The following is a 23,457-nucleotide window of genomic DNA, read 5'->3' as shown; positions in this document are numbered from 1 at the left end:
TGACCACAGTCTTGGCTTTTTTTCTTCCCCATGCAGTGACTCCCGAGCAGCGTTGCAGAACTGACTCAGTGAAACAGCGCCTGCTGACAGTGAAAGGCCGTCTAAAGTGCCTGAACTCTGCTTCTGAGCTTTGCACAAGCAAGAGAGGAAACACAGGTAGGTGCAGAAAACCCTAAAGGCAGACATGAAGTAAGGGAGGTGTTGACCACAAGCAGGCCTTCAGCAAGTGCATGTCAGTTACAAACAGCAGGCTGGAGTCACTACATACAAAAAGTTATACACTGTAATACTTGCAGTCTGCAGGCATCAGCTACACCGAACCTCAGTGTAACCCTAATGACTTGGGAAAGTCAGTGCAGCACCAGTGACCTTGCAAGGAGCTAGACTATTTCAAAATGGACTTTTTGTACAGCGCTGCAGATTTCAGCAGTGGGGAGCAGCAGCAGATAGTCAAGCAGTGTTCTTGCATCAGTGGCTCATTCAAACTGCATTTCCTTCCTCCCACTTCCACTTTTCCAAGGCTGGCTTTGATTCTTAGAGTGATGACACATGACTCCTAGACTGAAAGGAGACTAAATCATGCTGAACAAGTTTGTTCACAGGTAGCATAGAAAGATCACCAATAACACCAAATTATAAAGCTGATGTATTAAATCCTGTTAAGTGCAGGGAGTTTACCTGCAGGTACCCCTTACCTGTTCCAAATGGCAAAAACCATGGCATTTGAAGAATGCTTGCATTTCACTGTAACAGTAGGTAACATGATGCTGACTTTGTAACATGCTTTAGCATGTTAAATCTGCTCTAAAAATAACATTAATAAAGAAATTTAATTAGCTTAATTCAGTGCTGAAAAAATCCCCAAACCTGCCCTTGATTAAAAATAAGACAGAGCCTCACACAGTCACAGTATAATCCATTTATTAGCATACCCTGTGAGCCATTAATGTTGATCCAGGGGACATGAAAGTTTTGGCACTTGACTGATGTCAGGGACACTCAGCCCCTGGTTAGAAGAAAGGGATTTTAATAGGACTGAGTGGACTGCTACACAAGTGAGATTTTCTTCTTGACATGGAAAATCGCATACTTTTCTAGACAAATAAATACACAGCCCGAGAGATGTGCATTGGTCTGTCTGGGTCACAGTGCCCCATTCCACAGGAAGTGGTCCCAAGCTGGTTACCACCTGAGGCCATTCTGTTCCCTTCAGCTGCAAGAAACTCCCAGTGAGTCTGTCAAAATGGTATTAAATACCACAGTGCAATTCATCTCTCAAAAGCTTTCATCTGATTGCTGAATATACCCATAAAAAATCTGTCTTGAAGTGGTTGATGGGTCACTGCAGCTTTTTTGGGGGTGAAAAAACTTCAGGATATTGACTTCATAGAGAAAAGTAGACAGACAAAAGGCAGGCCCACCTCTCCTACCCTTAAGATAGCAAATATCCATGTTCCCTGTTCCTCATCAATGCCTCCACTAATACCTTTGAGAAACTGATGTGTTCTTCTCTGCATACAGGGATTACAAGGATAATCAACATTCTGCCCAAGTTAATAAACAGCTGCCTGATTAATTACAGCATAGAACATCATATAAACCATCATATAAACACCATATAAACCATCATAACAGTGTTCAGTTACAGAAAAGGGATAACTCTTTAATCCAGCTTCAGAGGGCCTGCAGGTCAGGAAGACACCAGTGCTGGGTGTTCCTCAAAGAAGGATACCTGGAGCACTAATAGCTGCTCCTTACATCCTTACCATAGCCATGTTTCTACTCCTGCCAATGCTTCCAGCCAGTCATAGTGACATTCCCATTCTCATATAACTAGCATGTGCCACAGTGCTGTAGGAAGTTGTCTCACAGCATCCATGTGCCACAGTGCAACCACCATCAGTAGTGACTGAGCTCTCAGCTCCTGGAAATAGTGTATATGCATTAGCCTTATCCAACTGTATAGACGGGCTGTGTCACCCCTACAGGTATGTTTGCCAAGCCAAAAGCTCTACGTTCATGTGCTTCCTGCCCAGGGCTGCATTACTCTCCCCAGGCACACCCACGGCAATTGCTCTGAGCTCAGCACGTGCCCAAGACCCAAGGGGAATTGACCTAGGCAGGTTTTCATCCCATTGTAGCTCGGCTGCTACCTAGCAAGTTTAGAGCTAGCTCCAGCATACATACATAGTACACATACAGCACTAAAACCACTTACAGCATTACCTAGTATACAAAATGATACTGAAAATAATCAGCAGATGGCACAGCCTCCCCTGGCAAACTGCATTCAATTCTGGTTACCAAAGCTTAAAAGGTACAGCAGAAAGAGAAGACATGGAAAGACAGTCATGTTATCAGATACCTAAACAGTTTGGCTTGAAGAGAGACAGAAAATCCACAGTTTGAAAAAGGGATTATCTCTAGAATGATGGACAACAGAGAATATAAAGCCAGGAACCTTATATCCTCTCATAGCTGAGAACACAAGGACAGATGGGATTCAATGAAAACAAAAGGCAATTAATTCAGAAACCATAAAAAGAAATTATGTGCTATGGAGAGTAAAATTATATTGGTTCTTATTGCCAGAAAATACTGAGGCTGAGAGCTTAGTTGGATTAAATATGGGATTAAACATTTATATGGAAGATGAAGGCTGGTTATATGAAATGTATTTTTTAAGTTAGGGATATAAACTCTCATGCTTTAGGAAAAAAGTAATCACAACAGGATAGTGCACAGTGTTTGTGTAACACCTGGAGGGCTAAGTACTTTTACTTCTGTTTTTAGTGATGATAATAGTAATGCAAGTAATTAATTTAAATGGGCCAACAACAAAATTCCCCAAAAGAAAAGGCTGTCAAAACTTGTTCAGTACAAATGACACATACAGTCCCTTAAACATCTGCTGCTGGCCAACATTAGGTACAAAATACAGTCCTAGGGTGGTTGGGTACCACTTATCCAGGCAGTTCCAATAAGCTTTGGTGGCAAAGTCTGTGAGTTTGGCTTGGGCCACAGTCCCAGTTTAAACAGTAAAGAGAAATAGCAGTGCTCTGAAACAGGTTGAGACAATTGATGAGAGTATTGGCAGGCTTGCCTACAGTAACAGTAATGTGTAAATGTCGAGAATGGATACTTCCTTCTCTCTTTCTGGCTCATGCAGGACTCAAAGGATATTAATTATAAGTATTCTCACAGCTTCCACGGTGACAAGATCTCAGAGAAAGAAACATTTTGAACTAGAACATGAGAATTCCAGAAGACAATGCCAAGCCTGCATCTCACTTGTGATTACATGGTAATTTATTCTAATTCCCAAATAGCAACCAGCTAAGTAGGCTTAGAGAAATAACCTCATAGTTCCAATCCTTCAGGTGCTTCTGTGCCTGTTGTTATGGGTATAAATTGAAAGATTAAACCAGGGTAAACAAGAAATGTGACAGCACCCAAGGCACAGAAACTCCATTTGAGCTGCTGTAGCATGCTGGTTTGGGGAGGCTGAAGATAAGAGCTAAACCACTCCATGTTTCCCAGACAAGTACTGTTACTGTTGGTGTTGAACTTGGCATTTAATCCTCTGCAAGACCAGAGGTCTGTGGCATAATTGCCCTCAGTCCTCCTGCAATATTAATTCCTGGGAGATAAGGAGCAGACTGCAGCTTGTGTCTTAGGGACTCTGCCAGCAGCTGTAGGACAACACAGCCAGTGTGGAGCCAAGCACAGCCCTGCCAAAGGATCAAGTCTGGCCCTTCAAATAGGGTTATCAGCACAAGCTGCATTGCAGGCTCCCTGCCCTTCAAGAAGCAGCATACACAGATCTGATCTGTGCCAAAGGCCAGTTTGCAGGGATTTTGGCATTGCATGTTTTAGAGATTCTTACAATTCTTTTTTAACAGAAAGTTTCCAAGCAGGATCTTTAAACATTCCATTGCAACAGGTAACCCAGTTATCCTATAATCCCTGGAAAGAGTAAATGGAACTGTTTAGCATTCATATACAAAAATCAGCCACCTAGCCAGGTCAGCACCTTTACATAAAGCTGTCTTATAGAAGACAAGTTAAAGCTTTAGGCAATCACTGCTTATTGAATCCAGAGAGATTTCTAGGACTCTGTCACCACGTGTCCTGTAGCATGACTTTGTTAATCCACAGGCTGTGCTCTGCCTTCTGTTCTTGCCTTGGTAATACCTAGGTACCAAGTACTTCAGTGCCTTTGAGCGCAGGCCTTTCAGGCAGCAGGCCAGTGCCTGACTCAGTAATCACCTACCCTACAGTGCATGAGTGAACCCAAAACATGCACATCGTGACAAGTTCTGCATGTCCCATCCTGTATTACTACTCTGCGTTCGAGTCTTTGGTTATACATCAAAGCTTACTGCCCTTGCTCCTGAGCAGATCTGTCTTCTCTCTGGCTGGTCTATACACAGAGAAAAGACACCATGCACTGCACAACTCTTAATGCACTTAGCCCTTCTGCCTAGTTTTGTATTTTCTACCCACTCGAGAATAATAAATTAACTTAACAAAAGTGCTTAAGGCCTAAGAGGAAACTCTGCTCATTTATTTGAATGGGGGGGAAAGAAGAAATTGATGTATTCAAGACCTCCTGCTTTCTCTCAGGATTATTTCTGCCCAGGCTGAGAACTACAGCTTGATGGCAGTGTTCGCATAGCCTCCAGTTAAGCCGGTTTACCACTGCTGAGAGGAATGAAAAAGGAAACAGTACAGAGATGAGAGGAAGCATAGAAGCATAACCCAGAGGTTGCAAGAATAAGAAACACTTTGGGAAAGCGGGAAGCTGCTTTGCAGCACACTTAGTGTTTTACACAAGGAGTGAGTAACTTGCTTGAGGTGTATCTGTACCTCAGGTGTATTTCTGTATTTCATGGGAGAACTGTGAGCACAGAGCTATTAAAGACTAACAACACAAATAAAGGGCAGCTAAGAACTGTGGTAAGTGTCAAGAGAAAGCTGCCGCAGTGCTGTTAAACAGTGATTCAACACCTGAATGTTTGAGATAAACATTACATTTGGATTTAAAGAAAAATGTCTATTCAGCCTTTTGAGGTCACATTTTTAAGTTCTTTGTAGTGAACACAAGGGCAAGAAAGCTACTGTCTCCTAAAATATGAAGATTTACATCAAAAACTGATTCTAGGAGATGCTGCTTTAAGAAAAAAAAACCCAAATCAAACCAAAAAACAACTACACCTAATGAACACAAAATAACCACTATATTGAGAAAGTAGCAATAAAACCATAGCATCTGGCAGCTGGAAACATGTGATAGAGGATTACGGACAGAGGGACAAGCATCTTTTAGCATGGAAAAGATACTTTAAAGGGATTATATGGGAGCAGATCTACTATTCAGAAGATAAAAGGTTCACCCTTGAGACATAACAGAGAAGGAAAAGACCCAGCTCTTGGCATGTTCCTCAGCTCAGGTTAAATCTCTGATTCTCTGAACTGGAGAGCTGTTATGAAAAGAAAATCTGAGGATTTCAGCTATGCTGGATCATGGTGCCATCTTCCAAGTATCTCACGTCTCCTTGCAGCATTTTTCAACTGTGCAAACATCCAAACCCTGAACAAATATACAGAGGCAGGTATCTCTCCACTTACACATTTCTGCGTGCAGGGCAACAAGTGTGATTGCATTACAGGACTCAGGTAGTCAGAGCAACATAGACTTATCATTCTTACCAGTGAGCACTTGCTTTCTCTGCTCAGAGATCACAGACTAAAGTGAATCCAAAGACTTTGCAGAATCAGCCATAACTGTTTTTCTCCCAGTTCTACATGAAAGTCTTTTCCCAGTGTCCAATCTCCACCAGCCACAGGCCAGGAGCCACAGCCTTCTGCTGCTGTGGGGCAGAAGGGCCAGACGTTGAAGTCCCTAGAGCTCAGACATTGTCATTTTAGCTTGGTCACTCTCTTGATCCAGGGTACGTATTTGCTGACCTTTGTGTACACACCTGGGGAATCCTTCCGACCACAGCCATAGCCCCAGGAGGTGATCCCCACAATGACCCAGCGCCCGTTTGACCTCTGGCACATGAGTGGCCCTCCGCTGTCGCCTTGGCAGCTGTCCACCCGCTTGTCTTCAGAGAGGTTCCCAGCACAAATCATGCGGTTTGTGAACTTGTGCCCATAGCGGGCCTCACAGTCTTCCCGTGGGAGAAGAGGCACCACCCCCTGCAGCAGGGTTCTTGAGTAGGACTTCCCTGGAACGGAACAGAACACTGTCCAGACCAATTCACATTCAGACATCAGCAGCAACCTAGAGTGAGGGTGCTCCACACAAAAAAAGATAATTGTACATTTCATGTCAAGGCTATGGCACAGGAATAGGCCAAGCTCAGCATCTCTGAACAACCATAACGTCACAAAACAGTGCTGCCAAGCCAAACCACAAGAAAGAGCTGTAAGATCAAAGAAATGGGGAAGAGGTTGGAGAAAAAGGTTAGATCAAAGGATGAGTCTTACTCCTGGTTGTGACAACAAGTAATTTGAACCTTGTTCAATTTATTTCACTTCTTTGAGCCTCCATTTCCTCCTTTGTAAAACAAGGGCAGTGTTTTTCAAGAGAATAAATGCAGTAATATTTGCTAAGTGCTTGATCCTCAGAGAAGCTTTGAAAGATGTTTAGAAGCATCCAAATATTATTCAAAGGGAGTTCACTTCATCTTTGGTCAGATTTGTCCCTATTTGCTTAAATCTCTTACTTGAGAGTAAGACTTGCTCAGGACATATGGTTCACGTACTATACTTGAGTAAGACCTTTCTGTGTCTAAGCTTTATGGTAAGCTCACAAGGTAGTGGGTAACTGCCCCTCTCACTGGGATAGCAGGTTTGGTGTGTGTGAGGGATCCTGGCCATTAAGCACCAGTGCAGATTAAGGGAGTTGTAAGGCTGGAATGCTCCTTGATCCTCCACTGACAGCCCAAGGAGACATGTACGCTTTGTGCAACTGCCTCCAAAGGCACATGTATGCTTGCAGTTGAACACACAGGGTAACAGCTAGGGAAACAGCTGGGAAGGATGGGTAAGCCCAAAGTCAACAGTCAAGCTCGTAGGGGCTATTTGCCTCTTGGCAGTAAGTCTTTCTTAATACATGGCTTTGCTCCCACCACAGCAGCCCCAGAAAGGCCTCTTTGCTCCAAGCTCTGTATTGCATCTTTGATCCTCAAATGAGGGGAGACTGGACGGCTGGTTATAAAGCTTTGTTTAGAGTTTAAAGCTGTCTCCAGACCTTGCTAATGTATCCATTTAAGGACTCCACCAAGCCCAGCATTTTGAAACATCACCTTGAGAAACTTAAGTATTTAATAATACTTAAGTATTTAATCTTCCTAGAAGATTTCCTGTTCCCTTTTACTTAGGAAACTCCATAGCAATGTGCTACAAGGGACAGGCTCAGGCTGTCTCAAACCTAGTGCAGAAGTCAGCTTCAGAGCTCAGCTGTCCCTGCAGCAATATCCAGGGAGATAGAGCAAGGTAGTCTAAGAGAGATCCCTTCCACCTCTAAGCCCCCACTTCATTATGACATGAAGGCAGGAGGTGATGGAAACATGGTGGCCTCCATAGGCTTTGTACAGCTCTGCACAGGCTGCTGTCTAAGGGGTCTGCTGTGGGCCAACATGCATGTAAAAAGGGGAAGAAAGAGGACTGTGGCCAGATGCAGCATTACTCTCTCCCAGTTTCAGAGGGATGCTATGGCAACCTGAGCTTCTGTCTTGGGCGGCCTCAAGAAGCCTCAAAATCAGAAGAAAGCACAACGGCACAAAAATCACCTCCCCACTCCTTAACACCATGCACTAGCACACACAAATAGGGGCAGTAAGAACATGGCCTTGAGTTGTGCAGACATAAATTAATGGCCCATGTAGGCTTCTAGACCCAAACTCTGCCACCTTTCTTGCCAGTCAAAGATGCCTCACTCACCTGTGTCTCCCCAGCCCGAGATGATGCAGGCTTGCCTGTTGATGTCAGACTTCTCTTTCCTGTCAGGCAGGCAGACAGGCAGAACATGGTGATTGAAGGAGAGACAGTGCCCCTCTCTGCCCCGCATCCGGACCAGGGCAATGTCGTTATCATTGCTGCCAGCCCAGTAGTTCCTGTGGAGGACAATCCGCTCCACGGGCAGCTCCCTCTCAAACTCATCCTTCACACCCGTGTGGTAATCACCCACCCGCAGCAGGTAGCGCCGCACATCAACACCAAACCTGGAGAAACAGAGACCCGAGTTCTTGATGCTCCTGCTGAGAAGGAAACAGACTCACGCAAGTCTCAGTTGCTGTAAGGCTGATCCACCTCCTCACAACCTGAAAAGACACTGTGGCACATCTTTGGTAGATGTGATAATGCCAACTGTTGCAGGCAATGGGTGTCCCAAATCACCCTCTACCATGCATAGAATTTTTTTTTCCCTATAAAAAGGGCTACAATTCTTGCAACAGGCTTCTGACCTCATCTGTTCACAGTCCCTTAAAGCACTGAAGAATGGCAAAGTGCTGGTTTACTTTGAGTTGTGAAGCCTCAAAGTTAAAAGGGCAGCTGTAAGCAGTGAAGGATAAAGCAAGCCTATCTTGAGTCATCTCCATAAATGCTTCAAGATTCCACACATCATAACTCAAAGGTCTTGGTTTAAGAACTGCTCATGTGGTTCCATGGGCTGGAAGGATAACCTTCTACAAGGTCATCTTGCTCATCACTGAGTATCCCTCAGGGCTCCCCACCCACAAACACACCTTTTGAAGCAGTGAGCTGCAGTCACTACCCAGCAGCTGCTGATCAGGGTTGCTCCACACAGCAGACGAGTATCTCGATGAAAACCCTTCAACCGCAGTGAGGCCTGCCATGGCCAACTGCCTCTGAACAAGAAACAGGGGAACAATAGGTGTCACACACATGGGAGCTGGTTTCCTCTTTTCCCATCCACTCTGCCCCATCTGGGCTCAGCTGGTGTGATTTCTTTCCTAGATAGACCCACTGGTTCAAATTAAGTTCAAAAATGACCAGTGAAAACGTGTTGATGTATTCAGCATTTGACAGGCTATTTCCAGAGCCTGCAGGGAAGCTGGAACCAGTTCTGGCTTTCCCAGCTATCACAGGTAGTACCTGAGGGACTTGTTTCCACCTATGATCCTTTTCTTGCGACGGTGAAGCAGGCGCATCCCACACACACCAGACTCTGGACCTGCACAGGAAAGTTAGAGCCATTGGGTAGGTACCTTCAGCTTAAGTATCAACAATTACTGTCACAGAGCCAAACACCGTTCGCCTTCCCCAAGAGCCTTTATCCTCATTGTAGCTGATTCTATTGTGCTGTGCATATGGAATTTGTAGCAGATTTGATCCCATAGGTTTTCTCAGTTTCGGTGGAGGTGCTTACCTGCAGTACCTGTAGTCCTATGCAAGGAACTGGACCTCTACAGCTATTTCCTCAGCACCATAAACCCCAGAGTTTGCTCATGGTTAATGCTCTAAGGAAGGGTATGGTGACTTGGCTGTGGGGCAGTTCAGCAGGCTCAAAGGCCTGACATAGGTGGTGCTCCTCCAACTAGTCTGGAGCACCCTATGCTCCTAAGAAGAGACAACAAAACCAAGGATAAAGTAGGAGGTGGAGGACAGGACATGCTTAATTTTCAGCCATGGGAACAAGTACAGGTAAAAAGCATAAAAGCATGCAGAGATCCTACAGCTGGAGCTCCAGATTTCTGCACAGAAGAAATGGGCATGTCACCTGTTCTCCTGATGTCTTGCACCTTCTCTTCCACATAGTCACAGATCACACCAGCATCTTCACTGTGCCAGCAGCTGTGAACCCCTGTGTCAGGCCTCAGACACTGCCCCAGGTTGTGCTCCGTGCCTCTGCATTCTATGTTGTCCAGATGGATGGGTCCATGACCTTCACCAAAATAAGCCATTGCCCTGGCTTTTGCTGTACCACTGCAATTAGAGAGAGGGTGGCTAATCTACAGTAGGCAGGTGAACCTGATGCACCAGCACATTTTAAGAGAAATAATATTTATGTGTCACTACACACAGACAGTTCAGTTAAGAGTATGACCCTACTCCCTCAAGCATATATGGGTATGCCAAAACTAAGAAAGGAAGCCCCCAGAAACTGGTCCAGAGAGAAGTGATGCCCCTGAGAGTTGTTTCTATCTGTATGATGCATGTACCAGAGCTCTCACCTGAATCCCAGCTGCCTGCAAACCACTGCAGCATCTCTGTCTGTCCAGCCATCATCACAGACACTGCCCCACTGCCCATTCAGGAATACCTCAACTCTTCCCTCCTTGGTGCTTTCTCCATCCATGAGCCGCACAGGAGGTCCTGCAGAAGAAAATACGTGGGTAACTGCAAGCAAAACCACCTGAGAGTGTGAGGTGCCCAGAACTTGGGTTCTATAGGAAAGGATGAAAAAAAGGGGGAAAAAAGAAAAAAAAAAGAAAAAAGAGGAGTGTTTCTATATGAAGACACTTCAACTCTGCACTGAATCAGAAGACTGCATACATATTAATTTAATACATACTGGAAATCATTAGTGGATCATATTCTGAAAGCTGAGTAAAGAGGAGAACAAGAACAGAAGGAAAGCTATTTAATCCTGAGCCAAGAGCAGGCAAGCTTAAACATGCCTGGGAAATAAACACATTAAATTATAACACTATTACATTATGCTAAGCAAGAGAAGAGTTCTCCATTCAGGAGAAACAAAAAAGTTGGATACCATCTATTTCAGTAAAAATGTCTGACAAACTCACAAGTCTCCTGTATTAGGGAAGGGGGAGAGTATCAGGCCACATACAAATGAGGAAATTATGCTAATTGAAATATATTCACAATTTTAACTAAAATGTGCCATCCATGCAAGAGAGCACAACTTCCACACAACAGCCTCTCGCACCTGAAGTCTTCTTGTCTTGGCAAGGTGTAACACTAATGTAACTACACCAGTTACCTACACCAGGTCTAGTTAAAGGGGTCCCATGTTCCCACAGGCATGGGGCTGAGGCATCTCACCAGTGAGCAATGGCACACGAAGGCAACCAACAGCTCTCAACTCCTCAGGTTTGTTTTGGAGACTGCCAATTCTCTCCAGTTTCAGTTTCTCTGCTGGGCTGGCCCTAGCTCTGGTGGAGCCATAGCTCTGCCCCAAGACAGCCAGGGCTCATTCTTAGGAGTCCTCCTCAAAAAGCAGCCCCCTCATCTGCCAGAGCTTCCTAAGGAACAGGCCACCAGGTGACACTTACCCACCGCCCAGGGCAAGAAGCGAGGCGAGTTACCCAGGTTGCCATCCATGACTGTGTTGCTCTCCAGGGAACAGCGGACTCCCACATCCTCAGCGTGTGAGCAGTCATGCTGCCCCCAGTTGCTGTGAGGACAGTCCAGGAGGGACAGCTCTGTCCCCACACAAGCCACATCATCCAGCAAGATAAAGCCTTGGCCAGCAGCATAGTCCCCTTCAGAGGCCAGGGTAGCAGGACCACTAGAGAAAGGAAACAATACATCAGATTCATTAAAACTCATTAATCTCACAGAAGGGATTAGACACAAGCTTAGACAAAAAGGGAAATTCCCATGCAGAGCTCAGCTGTGATATCAGTGGCTTCCTGACCTAAACCACTCAGTGATGCACAGAATGGCAAACAAGGAGCTTGCACATTTCACCAGCTTCAGCTTTCAGGAAGGCCTGCTCAAACCAATCTATCTTCTAGTGCCTGATCAAAGGCACAGTAGCACAGAGGGCCAGCTATACCACAGAGGCTGCTTTGCAGACGTGACACCAGGTCTATCAATCTGGGGAGGGGCTAGCAGAGGAGGCATCAGAAATATCAACATTTAAGTAATTCCACTTCTTTTTATAGGAAGCAGCTACCTGGAATTGCAGTTTTAGGCACTGTGGGAGATGACAAACGCAGTATGCAGCTGAACTCAAAAGGCAGAATTTAGTTGAGTCCTTTTTTCAGTCTATAAAGCTGAAATTTTATAATCATACTTAAAAAATCCACAAAACACCTCTACTGGCTCCAAGACTACAGTATCCTCATCTTAAATCTTCTTCAAGCTCATACTTAGAGGGGTGACAGTTCAGCAATGGGCTGAAAGAAAAGCATTATGAAAATCCCTAATACTACTCTTTTTTTTGCCCTGATACGTTCAGGTGCTGAAGCAGGTGATGTGTTTAGCCAACAGAACAGGTGGGTGATACTGTTTAGTGACAGAGCAGAGGAGGTGGCAATGCTGAGCTGATACACCTGCAAATTTAAGAAGTGTTAGGAGAACTTTCTGACTTTGGTGAGAGGTTTAGAAAGACAGTATCAAGCCTGTTATCTGCTTCCAAACAGGCTGAGGCAGGAGATAATAAAGTTTGGTGCTTTTTTCCCCTTGGAAAGGATGTGGATACCCATTAATTTTTCTTGAATAAAGCTGCATAATGGGTAATAAACCTTCTAACAAAGAAAGCATTGAAGGATTAAGGTCCAAGCCTATCCCAGTGAAGGGTGATGGAATCTAATCCTTGAAATGAGGAAGCACAGACACTACACACACTCTCAGTCCTACCTGAAGCCCAGCTGCCTGCAGACTACATGGGCACTGAGGTCTGTCCAGCCGTCATCACACACTGTGCCCCAGTCTCCATTGTAATAAACTTCTACTCTGCCTTCTCTGGGGCTGTGGCCGCCAGCCAACCTGATGGTGCCCTCTGCAAGGGATGGGAGAAGCAAAGGTCAGTGCTCAGCAGAGGAGAAGAGCAGCAGCCTGTGCCCCACTGCTGAGGTCTCTGTACAGCCCATGAGTGAAATAAACCAGAGACACAGATACCTGTAGGTATGCAAAAAGCAAACATTCATTGCTCCCCAACATGCCCGTTTGTCAGTGAGGATTTATCTCAGCCTTTCCATACCACCTTGGTGGAAAGAAAGCCATGGGAACACCACCAAGCCTGTCTCCGACCCATTCCCACCTGCTGCTTGCTCTCTGCTTCCACAGGTGGCAGCTGTATGTAGAATCCCTGCAGGATCCTGAGGCAGGGGATCTACTAAGCAAGCCATGTAATACAGGAGTAAGACTGGCCGCATCTGACTGGTACAGAGCTGTAGATCTGTACCTGTGAAAGGGTCACAGGAGACCCCAGCATCTTCAATGTGGTCACAGTTTTGCTGTCCCCAGTCACTCTTCTTGCACTGATCAAGTGAGAGTTCATTGCCTGAGCATTCCACTTCATCCAGCAGGATTGGACCAGATCCCTGCCCATAATGAGCCCATGACAAGGCTTTTGGGTTCCCACTGCAAACATTATAGACACATATGCTCAATAAGGAAAGTCACAGCCCCGTGCCCCCACATTCTGCCTTGCACAGGGACTCTGCTACACTAGGTCAGTGTCCTCTCATAGCTAATCTGTCTTTCTGACACAGTGGTGTTTTCAGGTGTTAACTGAAATACACTACTGGAAAGTTTTGTAATGAGATCTCCCACCACATAGCAAAAATGTGCCTGCAACAGACACCTGGGGAGCTCTGAGGACAATGAGGTTTCAATCTCAGTAACAGGCAAAACTCCCAAACTTTGAGGGATCTCAAACTTGAATTGTCTATTTTAAACAATTCTGTACTGACGTGATTTTCAAGCATGCCCAGCATACAACTCTCATGTTAAGCACTGAACTGCACACAGGAGAATGAGGTGCCATTACACAGGGTGATCAGTCCAGAATTATCTTTCTCAGGGTTTCTGTATACCTCCTATAGAAAGGACTGGTACTATAGTGAAGGGAGATGCTCTCATGTTATTTGTTCTGCTTACTTCTAGGACCACTCCAAGATATACAGCAGGGAAATTACCTGAGTCCCAGCTGCCTACAGACTACTTCAGCATCCCGATCATCCCACTGGTCATCACAGATGGTACCCCACTTGCCATCATGGTAAACTTCCACTCGTCCTTCAAAGCTCTCCTTTCCCCCAACTAAACGCAGCGGGGCATCTACACCTGCACTTCAAGAAGGGGAAAGAGAGCACAACAGAACAAGACAGAAACAAAGCATATCCAGCAGTTCAGGGTGTAGAACCATTCACCAGCCAGAGGAGCTCCTGGGATGCTCAAGTCCCATCCTCCTCTCTAGATCCCACAGACGCACCCATGATTGCAGCCCACAGTAAGGGGCTGATTCAGGGATGGCTCTTTACCTGGCTGCTACAGTGACTAAGACTTTGCTGCCTGCAGACAAAATCCTGGTTTGATGAAAACGGGATGTGGGCATAAGCAGCAGCCATCTTTCAATGACTGTAGAAGTATGCCCACTCTGAGTGTTTGGGATTGGGAAAGGATAGATAATTTTCCCCTGAAAGGGAGATAACTATCTGTACAGCAGGTGAAAGAACATGCTCCAATGATTTGCACACCATAGCTTCACATTTTATCAGCAATACTGATGCAAGAAACAGGGAATGAACCTTCCCTGGAGATTTACCTTCTGGAGGGACACAGATTGCCATGGCACTCCCCTGCCTGCAAACTCCTGACACAGCTTCCCGATAGCCACACTGCAGCAGGGCTTTCTCATCCCCATGGCAGTTTGCTGACTGCAGGTGCAGGGGAACAGGCCACAGTCCAGGGTGACCCTTCTTCCCAGCTGAGCCGATCTCACTGGTACAAAGAACACAATAGAGCGATGAAATGCCATAGCACTGTTCGACTCACCGGTTCCCCTCAGTTCCTGTGACCCTGCAGTCCAGTTGTGCCATTTCACATCCCAGTGAGCCCAGTTGATCGGGATGCATAAAGGGGTGGCATTTACAGCTTAATGGGAAAGCACAAACAAGCACAAAGCGCTTCCCACCACCTAACCCGTTCTGTGTTCCTTCTTAAGGCAGAAGAGTTGGTCTGGTCAGAAATGGCCCCCTCACTTGAGAGTGATGAACAAACCCATCAACAGATTCAAACATCCAAATACCTGAATTACCTTCTACCTTCTTCTGTAGACCTTATCTCCTCACTATTTGGAAGTTTGAAGGTTCAAACCCCAGATTCCCAAAGACAATTCATGCTTTCAAAATTTCTATTAGATCACTACAGTAACTCCAGCTGTTAATATTAAAAAGAGGATATGATCTCTCACCTCACTCATCACAGTCTGGAGCACCAAGCAGACACTACTGCTTTAAAGAAATCTTGCAAATGTTGTTTGGGTTTAGCATAGCCACAGAAAAAAAATAGTATGAAAGGACCCTGGTAAATGGGAAATGAGTCCACAAAACCAACTCCTCTCCCCCAGCCAACACACTATGCCAGGCTATGTGAACGGTAACTCTCGCAACCAGACTGAGGATCCCACCTGAGACCTAGTTGCCTGCAGACAACACTGGCGTCCCAGTCAGTCCAGTAGTCAGCACAGATGGTGCCCCAGAGTCCATTGAAGTACAGCTCCACACTACTATCTTCAGCCAACCGCACAGCACCTTCCAAAAGAGGGGGGGAAAATAAAGTAAAAGCTGCTATCTTGTGATGACAGTTTCAGACCAGCAAGTCTTGGACTTGCATGTAGCTGAGCTGAATTGCACTTGGCTTCTCTCATCCCTGTTCTGCTGTTTTGAAGGCACCTACCTGGGTCCTGCAATCACTGCTTGGCAGGATGGCTGGTGCTATGTTATTTTCAAAGCCATGGTAACATTGCAGGAAATTTGGCTTCTGCCACAGCTCCTGGATTCTCCTTCTGTGAAATGGGGATGATTTTACATGCTACCTTGAAAAGGTGTATGGAAATGTAGGCTGTCTAATTCCTTTTGACACTCCACTGATCTATTTACCATCAACCACCTCTGACAGTCACTGTTGCTACAGCTAGATTCTCAGTAACAGCAGGTGAATCCTCTTTAAATTCTCTAAGAAAAGCAAGTTACAAAATAATGCCCTTTCAATTCCCACTGCACCACAAATATCTACCACAGTTTAGAAAGCACATTTCCTTGCTCAGTTATGTATTGTGAGAAGGATACACCTTCTTTCTGTAGTAGCTCATGCAGGCACACAACACAACTACACTTGTACCCCTCACTTTAATGAAGCCATCTTTGAAAGCACTTTCACTGGCAAGGGAAAATACATTAATTTCATTTATTAAATTGTACTTCATCTGTTCTCTGAAACATAGAGAAAGCAAGGAAGGTCAGAAAGCAAGAGGACAAACAAAACCTTTACAAGAATGTTGTGCTGAAATCCGTGCACTGAGAGAGCTCAGCTCCTTTGCATGCCTCCAAGCAAGCAGCAGTCCTTGTGTCAGCACTGTGAAGAATTCCAAAGCAAGCCTATAACCTACCTTGCCACAGATTTACCAATCTAGCCACAGAATATTTTGTTTATTGTATTTGAACAGCTACATTTACATGAGGAGAGCTCTGCTACGAGCACTCAAGAAGCAGGAGTGAGTTGTTTTCCACATAACTTAAACTGCTTCAAAGTGGCATAAGTTATCAGTAAAAAAAACAAAACAAGTCTCCTTGTATGGGAATAAAAGCATCTATACAGGGCATTATGGCTACAGCAGCTTAAATCCACCCCCTGCTATATACAGACGTTCTTCTCCCACACAGGCTAGCCTCTAGTCCTAATTATTTCGACAATTCGGGACAGTTACTGTACTGTGCTCCTTTCACAGGGTGTCCCACCTGCTGCTTGCAAGTCTGTGCAGCACCCATTTCTGCCCTGAGCCCCCAGGGCAGTGCAGGCAAGCATTGGCAGACACACAGAGCATCCCTTACCTTGGTTACAGTCACAGTTAGCCCAGCCGATGGCCCCTGATGCAAGCCGGTAGAAGCACCAGGGTGTAGTTCCCCCATCCGGGTTCCTGCAGTGGTTGTGGTCCCCCAAGCCACGGTCTGGGTACTGCTGAACATAATCGGGGAACTCTGCCCAGTTGAGGCACTCTGCCCCAGCCTCAGTGACCGCCAGTGAGCCATTGTAGTACCCAAGAGGTCCAACACCACACATGCTGGATGCTGGGCACAGGAAAGGAGCTGTTAGCATCACTTAAGGCATCATGAACCAAGGATCAGACAACGTGGGAGATACCAGCTGATCTCCTGAAACACCTCCCATGTCTGCAGTCCTGATTGCTACTTGCTTGATTTCAATTCTATCATTCTTCAAGGCAGCTGCTCAAAGAATGTTTATAATATGCACTGTCTAAACCACAAGTTGATCTGAAAGTCATGAACTGCCCAGACAGACCTTTGAAATGTCAACTCTGGGCCCAAACATGGACAATTTGAACCAGTTCCCATTACCACTTATTTCAATACACGTATTCACTTGTCTTGGAGCAGTACTTGAGCCTGGCACACACTCCTCCACTTCCTTTCCCACCTGCTTTGGCACCTGATTAAGATGCTCTTAAATGTGATCCTAGGCTCTTTAGAAGATTAGTTGCCTGTCTAAATTGATTGAAACTGAGGAGAGTTTAAAATTTCATTCTACAAAGCAGGAAGGTGGGAAATGGTATTGTAGTGGTATGTTCCCTACACACATTAGCATATACCCTGGCTTATCTGAACTTGGATGATATGTAAGTAGGAAAGGGAACCTATTTGGGGAAAGTACAGGTGCCAGTGTTCCATGCCAGTGCCCACGTGAAATATCTCATGGAAAGAAGCCCCAACAACTAATTTATTATTGCTTGTCATGGTCCCTTTAACCAAAGAAGAAAACTCTCCATTCGCGACCCTGAAATAAGAAAGAGGGAAACCAGAACCAGAGTCTGTGTGAGGATGAGCTTTTTAGAGTCCATAGCATGGAAGAGCAGATGCAGAAAGGGATAATGGTTACAGCTCTAGTGACTGTACTGAATAAACAAAAAGAGGCCAACACTTTCAGAAAACCTTTCTGCCATAAAGACACATAGGGCAAACATTAAGGGTAGGTACAAAGATGCTTCGCCATTTGCCTTGTAGCTGCTGCCAAGCCCAGAGGGGGTGAGTGACAGCTGAAGGTTAATTGCAGGGGACAAAAATGAGAAGCAGTTACAAGTAAGTGTCTGGAAAACACACTGCGCCCTTTCCATCATACCTGGCACTCTCGGAGGGGGTGTCTGAGAATTCAGAACCTATTAGAGTGGAGGAAAGGTGAGCATTCAAGAAAGGCAGAGGCAAAGAAAGAAATTAAAGGAAAAGAACATGTGGGAGGAGTAGGGAGCTGCAAGACTAGTAGACATGAAGGAAATAAAGTGGTCTGGCCATTTTGGGGAAGGAGATAAAGAAGCATTTAGGCAAGAGGAAAGGCTGAAGTACTGATGGAAAGAGAGGAAGAATGCCAGGTGGCAGTTCATTGTACCTATGGTCTCAGATCACCACTGCAGGAAAGAAGCTGCCTGATGACTGAATTAATAACTTCTTGTTCTTACCTGTACTCTGCAAATGGTTTTGGTTGGGCTGGGATCCCAGGAAAGCCTGGGAAAAGAAACAGAGCAAAAGGAGAAAGATGATTATCCGATGAAATAAAAATGGGCATGTCCTAAAAGCAGCTCAGCATTTTGCTGCTTTAGGCAAACAAGCCCTAGTAACCAGCCTCTTCCCTGCTCTCCCCATTGCTCCTCTTCAAATCCAATCACAGCTCTGCCCACTAACAGCAAAATGAATAATTACTGGCCTGCAGAGATTTACCCTTGACCACTTTGTAGGGCTTTGCTTGTTCTTTTGTAACAGAATTGGGAAGTCTGAGGGAGATGCCTATGGAAAGAAAAGCTAGAAGAAAATCATTGTTACCAGTCAGGATAATAATGAATAACCACTCATTCTCTCCCCATTTCTAGGGCAAGCTATCTGTGGCACAGCAGCAAATAGAGATGTATCTGTGTGATGGGATGATGCCCCCAGGGATCCCTGTTAAAATAGTAGTAAGTGTACAAAGTGGGGAAACACCTGAAAAAGAAATACAACAATGCTTGGGCGGGATTTTGGTTTTAATACATGAGAATATGATATGGCCTATGGTATTATTATCCCAATGGGGTTAAATTACTGAGAACAAAAAATATGAAACAAAGTCTTCGGAATTCCAGCATCCTGCCCAGACCCAAAACTGTATTTCCTCTTATAGGCAGTGTTTTTGGTGGTTATAACTTGATTGCTGGCTGAAAGATAGGGATCTCCACTCAACACCATTACATGGTGTGCAGGCAGGTGCAAGATCTTCACAGAGCAGCATGAAAAGAAGAAACTGTGCATGCTTCTGTTAACTCCTCGTAGTTTAATTAATTTCTAAATACTTCTAAATGAACATTTCTAATATTTCTATATGATCAAGGCCTTGTTATTCACAGAGCAGAGTTATGCACGTAAAGACTACCAGCTATTGGAAATGGTTCTGGTTTTCTTCAAATGCAGTAATTCTGCTTCTCTCAGCTCCACCTTTCCCTGGAAAAGGGGAAGAGTAAAATCTGGAATTAAATCAAACCCACCTTTAGAATAAGTAGAGATAGTTCCCATAGATACCTGACAAGAATCACACCTACTCATGGCAGACATCTTTTTAAACCAAGCTTGTGAATATGGTCCATCAGGTGTTGGCAACCATGGCCAAGGTCCACCATCATCCTCCAGAAGTCAGAATGTGATGCTACATATTGAACATGAAATCCTGACATGGCTCAGAAACAGCAGATAGATCTCAGGTGCATATACACAAGGGATGTGTGGATAAAACAGCACTTAACTGACAAATGGTTTTCAGCCAAAAATACATCTGCATGTATCAGGCTGTTGAAATCCCACATAATGGTCTATGAAGTATCAATGCCAAAGGACTTATCTGAGGATCTCAAAGCTATTTGCAAAGAGAGGAAAGTGAACTAAGCCACACTTTTGTGACGGCACCAAACAGCTGACTGAACCACACTCCAGGTCCCCTGACTCCTAGCATTTAATGTGCACCTGCACACACATGTAAGCCCACAGGCAACAGAGGGATGGGCTGGACTAATAACAGCCGTACATGAAAGCCTGAACCTGCTTCTGGAGATGGACCATAAATAAAAGAATTGCAGTCCAAGTAATATGCTTCCCTTCTAATGAAATATTAGTTGCTGCCAGTTCACGTAGCAGCTTCCAAAACACCCCAGCACTGACCATCTTAGTGAAGATTGACCAAATCTTAGTGCAGACACTACATGCTGTAGTCACTGCCCCACATCCATGTGGCTATAAATCATCTGTTCCTAACAGCAACAGGGGTAATCAGTCCATCATCAAAGAATAGAAACAACAGATCTTTCCTGCCAGGATCACTGCAGTTCCTGAGAAACTCAAGAAACCTGAGCCAAAGCATCTGCAAGCCCTTGTGCATTCTGCTTCCCAGATTTGTTTCCTTGTCCGAATTTCATATGCACAATGATAATATCTCTTCCCAAGCCCCCAGCTCTTCCCAGAGACCGCAGCTGCCTAAATGCTTTGGAAAACATATTCAAGTAATAACAAGATCCACTTACAGTGAGGACATTAAAAGAGCTATATGACTTTGCACAAGCAGATAGAGTAAGTATTTCTTACCTCCACACATCTGAGACAGGATAACAGACTGAAGAGCTCTACGAGGAGCCCCAGTACTTTGGTGATCTCCATCCCTCCTGTGCAAAGCGGACAGAAGCTTCTTCAAGCATCACATTGCCGTTCAGCTGCCAGGCTCAGCTGCTGCCTCCTCCCCGGGCTCTGCAGCTGGGCTTCCCCGGGAGCAGGGCACTAGCCGCTCCGCACCGGAGGGAGCGGGATGCCTCTTCCATTTCTGTGCAGGGAAAGGGATGCAGGGGAAGGGATCAAAGTTCCCGGCAGCATCTTAGAATTTCACTTTCCCCTTTCTCTCCCCATCTCTTCTCCCTGGTTATTCTCTTTGGAAAGGGGGAAAGAGGGGAAAGCAGTAAGGGCGGAGAACATGCCCCTGCGCTTCTCTCACACCCTTAAATGCAGGAGGAGGCAAGCGCTGGCGGGTGGGGTGCAGCCCTCAGCCCGCTCTCCCCTCCCTCTCCAGGTCTGCGCTTCTCCCGCAGCCAGCCCCCGCCTCCCGCCTGGGCCGGCCGCGCTCCACTCCCTTCCCTCCCGAAGCACGGAGCTGCAGCTCCAGCGGGAGTGCGTCCACCTGCAGAGCCGGAGAAGGAAGCCGCTTGTGCGCGCACGCTTGCCAGAGGTTATGCTTGCTGGAAGGAATCCGGACTTTATCCCCCCACCGCTGCCTCCTCGATTAGCTCCCTGCAGCTTCCCCAGGTCAAACTCTCCTCTGGTTTGACTCAGGTAAACGGGACCCAGAAAACTTTACCTGAAGCAGCTTCCAGCTCTCCCCACGGAAAACCCGCATGGGCACAGCCCTCTGCGGCACACTCCCAGTTTTCAGCCCTGCATCCTACCATCATTCTCTAGGTCTTTTTCAAGCGGCTCCTTGACCTTGGGCTGTAAAGTTATTTTCACTTGACTGGCTGGGATGCTTTCCAGAGGGTTGATCATTACTGTATTGTTATGAACAATCCTATGGGATTTTTTAGTGTTTTCAGCTTACTGCTCCTCCATGTGAATTAGGTTTAGAGTATAAGTTTCAAACATTATTAAATGTACATATTAAGGTACATTTAAAGCTGTTCAATCTTGAGACTTTTTTAAACAAGTTCCCTGTGCAGTTCCTCAGCTCAGTTTAACAGGAATTACCTATTTATATTCTGATTTCAGGAGGATTAACTCCTGGTGTTCTGCAGCATGAACCAAGGTCACCTCAAGAAATGAGCTCACTCCTGGCCAAGTCTGCTGAGCAGCATTTCCAAACACACGTTCAGCATAAAAACAAGGAACAGGCTGATAGAAATCCATTGGCTTGACAAAAAGCCTCTTTTCTAATTCCCTCACTTATTGCTCATTACTCACTTCAGATGACAGTTTTGCATTGCCTCATCTTCAAATGCTCATCAAAGGCAAGGAAATTCCACTCCATGCTTGATCTCTTAGAAGAGTTGCTGAGTGATAGGAGGGAGCCCTTTCTGGAGTGGATTTATACCACAGTGCATTCTGGACACAGTGGATTTGGCCAAGAATTGCACTCAGTTAATTAGGAGCAAATCTCCTATATCCTCGTAGTGAGGGAGGCAGATGATCAGGGCAACAGAGGATGGAAACAGCTTACATGCTACAGCATGCTGGCACTCTCAGGCAGCACTGGCAAAAAAAGGAGCAAAACAAAAAGAAAATATGGGAATGCGTTGGAATTTAGAACCACTTATTCCAGCGAAAACACAAGGAAAGGATATACTAGGAGGCAGGAACAGAAAAATCTATTGAGATTACAAGAAATCTGCTCCTTAGTCAGGAGCAGAGAGGCTGTTGATGCTCCTTCAGAACTCCTATACAAAGCTCACCTATTTAGCCGTCTGATACATGCTAGCAGGGTTTAAAACCTCTAGCAAAAGCCTGTACTGGATTTCTTTCACAGTAGCTTGGAAGTTACTTCCCTTTCAAGGCAACTTGAATCACTAGATAAAAGTTATTTCCTAGGTAAAGTGATTTTAAAGGAAACACAGACTGGCACACACCAAGAGCAAAAGAAGTCCGAATCTGGTATTCAGTTTCTGTAGAAATGACAACCTGTGCAAAGATACATAGTGGGTGTTGGAAGTTTGCTCTTCTGTGGCAGGTCCTCTTTTGGAACTATTCTTGCCAAGATTCCCCCCTGGTTTTCTGGCAGTGACTTTTTCTTCGGAGAGGTGGATCTCATATTCCCAAAAGCTTCTCACAGCTATGTGGCCATTTCCAAGATGGAAAGGAAGACCAAGGAGGAAACAATACCAACATAACTACGGCAGTTTAGATAGGTAACATATCTAAAGATAAGGTAAACCAGATCTTGAACTTTCTTGTGTGGGCAAGTCTGAAGTAGTTGTAAATACTCAAGTCTGTATTTACCACAAATAACCTTCTCACCCTGATATAAACACAGGTGTATAATAGTTAGTTTATGATTACCTAAAGACTCTTTCCATCTAGATTTTTTCAGATTATTCTGTATAGACCCTTCTGAACATGAATACCACCTTCTAAAACGTTCTGGCTCTCTGGAACTCAACCTATTTCTCCTGAATTGGCAGGACTATTTGTCAAGACCAACTGAAATATCAGTGCTTCCTCCACAAGAGATCTTCAGTGAAAGCCTAAAAAGAGAGGTAGTCAACAGCAATCATACCCAGAGCTGGTATAGTACTCAGGCTATAAGGCACAGAAATAAGATCAAGGAATTCCAGCAGATTTGCTTAAATCCTGTAAATCCGACTTAGGAGGGTAGAACAGCTAGTCAGCTTTTCTTTAATTCTTTCCCCACCATGCAGTCACATACAAGTTTCTGCAGCAATGTCCTTAACCAGTGGGCTCAGCATCAGAACCCAGTGTTCTTTTATTCTCCAGCAACAACATGGGG

At 45.2% G+C, this 23,457-nt stretch overlaps 1 protein-coding gene across 1 annotated transcript; it reads right to left on the bottom strand.

The window, feature by feature from the left end:
- Positions 1 to 904: 904 nt before the first annotated feature.
- Positions 905 to 20,951, bottom strand: LOC101869675 (neurotrypsin-like). Its single transcript, XM_031052156.2, has 15 exons — positions 20,562 to 20,951; positions 18,419 to 18,464; positions 16,782 to 17,018; positions 15,359 to 15,482; positions 14,495 to 14,670; positions 13,866 to 14,013; positions 13,130 to 13,308; positions 12,583 to 12,724; positions 11,271 to 11,506; positions 10,209 to 10,350; positions 9,755 to 9,960; positions 9,130 to 9,208; positions 8,760 to 8,882; positions 7,954 to 8,234; positions 905 to 6,233 (listed from the first exon to the last, which is right to left on the bottom strand). The coding sequence occupies exons 1-15, from the start codon at positions 20,631 to 20,633 to the stop codon at positions 5,923 to 5,925; spliced, it is 2,502 nt and encodes an 833-aa protein (XP_030908016.2). The 5' UTR covers positions 20,634 to 20,951; the 3' UTR covers positions 905 to 5,922.
- Positions 20,952 to 23,457: the final 2,506 nt, after the last annotated feature.

This window comes from Melopsittacus undulatus, chromosome 8 (assembly GCF_012275295.1).
Source record: "Melopsittacus undulatus isolate bMelUnd1 chromosome 8, bMelUnd1.mat.Z, whole genome shotgun sequence".
Taxonomy (NCBI): domain Eukaryota; kingdom Metazoa; phylum Chordata; class Aves; order Psittaciformes; family Psittaculidae; genus Melopsittacus; species Melopsittacus undulatus.
The sequence above is the reverse complement of the archived record's forward strand: the minus strand, read 5'-3'. Positions and strand labels throughout refer to the sequence as shown.